At 37.5% G+C, this 3,407-nt stretch overlaps 1 protein-coding gene across 1 annotated transcript; it reads left to right on the top strand.

The window, feature by feature from the left end:
- Window positions 1-641: 641 nt before the first annotated feature.
- Window positions 642-3,203, top strand: LOC125475929. Its single transcript, XM_048581396.1, has 4 exons — window positions 642-1,886; window positions 2,424-2,529; window positions 2,687-2,824; window positions 2,906-3,203. The coding sequence occupies exons 1-4, from the start codon at window positions 1,846-1,848 to the stop codon at window positions 3,044-3,046; spliced, it is 426 nt and encodes a 141-aa protein (XP_048437353.1). The 5' UTR covers window positions 642-1,845; the 3' UTR covers window positions 3,047-3,203.
- The last annotated feature ends 204 nt before the right edge of the window (window positions 3,204-3,407 follow it).

Here is a 3,407-nt window from a genome sequence, read left to right as displayed (position 1 = left end):
CTGCAGAAAAATGTGGGTGGTTCGAACATATCTTTTCACCTCTCCTGGCAAACGCAATGGCAATTCGGGAAGGCTTGGTTTGGGCGATTACGAGGGGTTTTTAAAATTTACATTGTGAGACCGATTCACTCCAGATTGTTGAAGCAGCGAGGAACCCCTCCATTGATTTCTCCAGGATCGTCATGGTCTGTCTTTGAGTCAAGTTACTGAATAAGATCATCCCCTAAGCTTGATTTTGGATCTGTTTGTGGAGGAATCGGTTTGGCCTTGAATGGTTTTTTGTAATGGATCCTGTGACAACTTCAATCAATGAATCTATTATCTATCTTTTTTAAAAATAAAAAATAAAAAATCTTCTTATTTTTTTTCTTTTTTTCTTTTTAAGTTTTTAATTATATAAAACTAAAAATTATTTTTTATTATTTAAACATTTTTAATCCACATGATAATATATAATTAGACTTATAGAATTCAGTTATATGTCACATCAGCACATAACAAAAGTTTTGATTAAATTGAGCAGGATGATAACATTGATTTGAGACACTCATTTTTAAGAACTACATTAATTGATTTTCAATTTTGAAGATCATTTTTATAAAGTGAATCAATTTCAAAGCCAAAAAAAAAACAGATTAAATTCGAATAGTAAATACACCAAAGCCCGTGATGGTGAGCGAAAATGCTCTCATTCTCCGTTTCGTTTGCCACCTCCATCTACGTGGCGCCCCTCTTTATAAACCAGCTCCGACGGGTAGCACCTTCAATTTTCAAATCTTCCAGATCGAAATTCAAAGAGTATACAGAAAGCAAGAAAGAGCGAAGTAAACCCATCTCCGAATCCCAAATCTCCAAGCCCCGTGAATTCAAAATTCACCATTTCTAGGGTTTCAATTGCACTCGGAGTGATTACCAGTACCTTCCTTTCACCCTCCGATGAAACATTAGCGGAAGAAAAATCAGATTTTTTGTTGCTATGATTTCTAGGGTTTTGGCGAGTCTAGGTTTTTCCAAGATCGATAAGAAAGAATGAGAAAGAATGAATCTTCCGCAAGAGATCGATGACTATATTAAAGAATCGATCGACCAGTCCTTGGGCCTCCCTGTGATATGATCTGTAATCAGTGATTAGCTTAATTACTATTAAGGGTTTTATTATTGGGATTATTAGGCTTATTCATACTTTAGCGGAGTTTGTTATAATTAGCGAGCTGGCATGATGAGTCATGACTTGTATAAGAGCACTAGCTCTTAGTATTGTAAGGCAGAACAGAATTTACAAGAAAGAAATTAATTACAAAAATATTTGGAGCTCTGCTCCTTCATCTTCCTTCCCTCTTCCTCTCTATCCTCTGTGTTACTTGCAGGTTGATTAAGGGCTTAGAGATTTGGATCTTATCACCCTGTGTCGACGCATGCCCTCGAAGTGAAGCTTCGATGCTCCGAAGTAGCAAAACGGCGGCTTCAGAATCAGTACTCGCTTCTTCTCTCGAAATTGAAGGAGAAAGAGCAAGTCCTGGAGCGCGCTAAGGATCGTGATTTTACATATTCATAATTGTATAGATACACACACACATACATATTTTGGATTTTTGGGTTTTGAATGTTTTGTAAAATAGGCCGAAGTGAGTATGAATGAACAAGCTTTGAGGAAGTTCGTTGAGGAGAATCAGAGATTGACGTCGGAGTGTGCGCATCTTGTGACTCGGTGCAACAAATGGGAGAGGGAGTGCTCGCTCTACGATCATGACCGAGAGGATCTGATGGATTTTGGGAAGGAGGCTGATCAGCGTGCTAAGGAGGCCAAGATTCGTGTTCTGGAGGACGAAGTCAGAGAGTTGAGGGATGAATTGGCGTTATTTAAGTACAAAAAGGAGATGCATTCGGTAATTTCTTCAACCTTTTGTTTTTTCTTTTTTGCACCGTGAACAGGTTTTGATGAATTTAAAAAAATGAACTTGGACAACGGGTCAAAATTTACTATGGTGGGTTTGTGAGACTAGCATGTTCATGTGTTTATACTGTGAATTGCTTGTTTTTCTTTCACTGTGTAATGTTTTCACGGAATGCTATTATGTTTTACCTGAATCTTATTGCAGCTTCATGAAATTTCCTTTGTGCTTGGTCTATGCTTTCCAGAATGTTATTGCAGCTTCATTTATGCTTTTACAAAATTCATTGTTGATTTAGATGCTGTAAACAAGTTGTTATTCCTGGTTTCAATATTTTCCAGCTTTGTGCAAACATCACATACATGTGCACACAATCACAGACAAATATTTAGAATAAAACTTGTGCCCTTTTTTTGAGTTTTACATTTTCCGGTTTCTTTGAAGCACTTGGCAGAACAAGTATATAAATTACTTATATGCAATTTTGTTCTGATGTTGAGCCATCGCTTAAATTTTTTCTCAACATGGTAGCTTGAAGCTGTGGTGTCAAAAAGTTCTATCACTAGTTGCTGTGGTAAAGGCACTTGAGAAGGATAAGGAACATCTTAGGATCAATCTTCATATGGCCGAAGAGGAGGTAAGGAGTGCAGAATATTTTCAACTTCAGCTTGTTTTCCTTATGTCTTCTCGCTCAGTTTTCCCTCGAAAACTCTATTGTACAAATGATATCCCATACTTGTGATGTATATATGTCAAAATATCATAGAATGAGATCCCATATATCTCGTATGCAGGTCAAATTGATTTTTGAAGAAAACAAAGTCCTAGATGTGGAGAACAAAAGATTACTGAGGCTGTACCAGAAGGAAAGAAACCATTCTGCTTCTGGTGGAAAACATACTGACAGTGCATCAGCGAAGATGGGACAAAGGGAAAATAACAGCTTTGACTCGTTTATACTTTGTGTTGGTCTGCTCTAAGCCTCTAACATATGTATTGTTTCTCCGTTGCAGTCAAATATGCACAAATCAAGCTCTAAGACAAGCAGCCCGATTCAAGGGAAGATTGATTTCAGTGAGCAAGAAGCAGCAAGACAGCCCCTATCACCCTTGCGCTGTAACTCCCCTAACTCTAGAATCTATAAGAAGTGGTAAGCCTTTCGAACAATCCCATTTGTACCTTGTGTGTTCGGGATGCCTTATGATTGATTGGGGTTAAGATCACAGAAAGAGTTTGGAATGACTAACAAGTTTGATTGTAAGAATCGTTTGCTAAGTCTTTTAGTAAATGGTTGGGCGTTTTTCTGTTCAAGGGCCATGCCAAGTGCTCGTCTTTACAGCTTCGGTAACTTCTAGGAATGCAGCAGTTAATTGCAGTTGTGAAATTGTTTGCGTTTATGATGAATTTCTCTGATCATGTTCTCATATATTACTATTGCCTATTAGTTTTAAAAATCTGTTCACAAAAGGCATATACTTTGACAATGCTCTCAACCCGTTCATGAAATTGATCTGA

The sequence above is a fragment of a genome, unplaced genomic scaffold (assembly GCF_019419815.1).
Source record: "Pyrus x bretschneideri cultivar Hongxiangsu unplaced genomic scaffold, Pyrus_bretschneideri_v1 Contig17, whole genome shotgun sequence".
Lineage (NCBI taxonomy): Eukaryota > Viridiplantae > Streptophyta > Magnoliopsida > Rosales > Rosaceae > Pyrus > Pyrus x bretschneideri.
The sequence above is the reverse complement of the archived record's forward strand: the minus strand, read 5'-3'. Positions and strand labels throughout refer to the sequence as shown.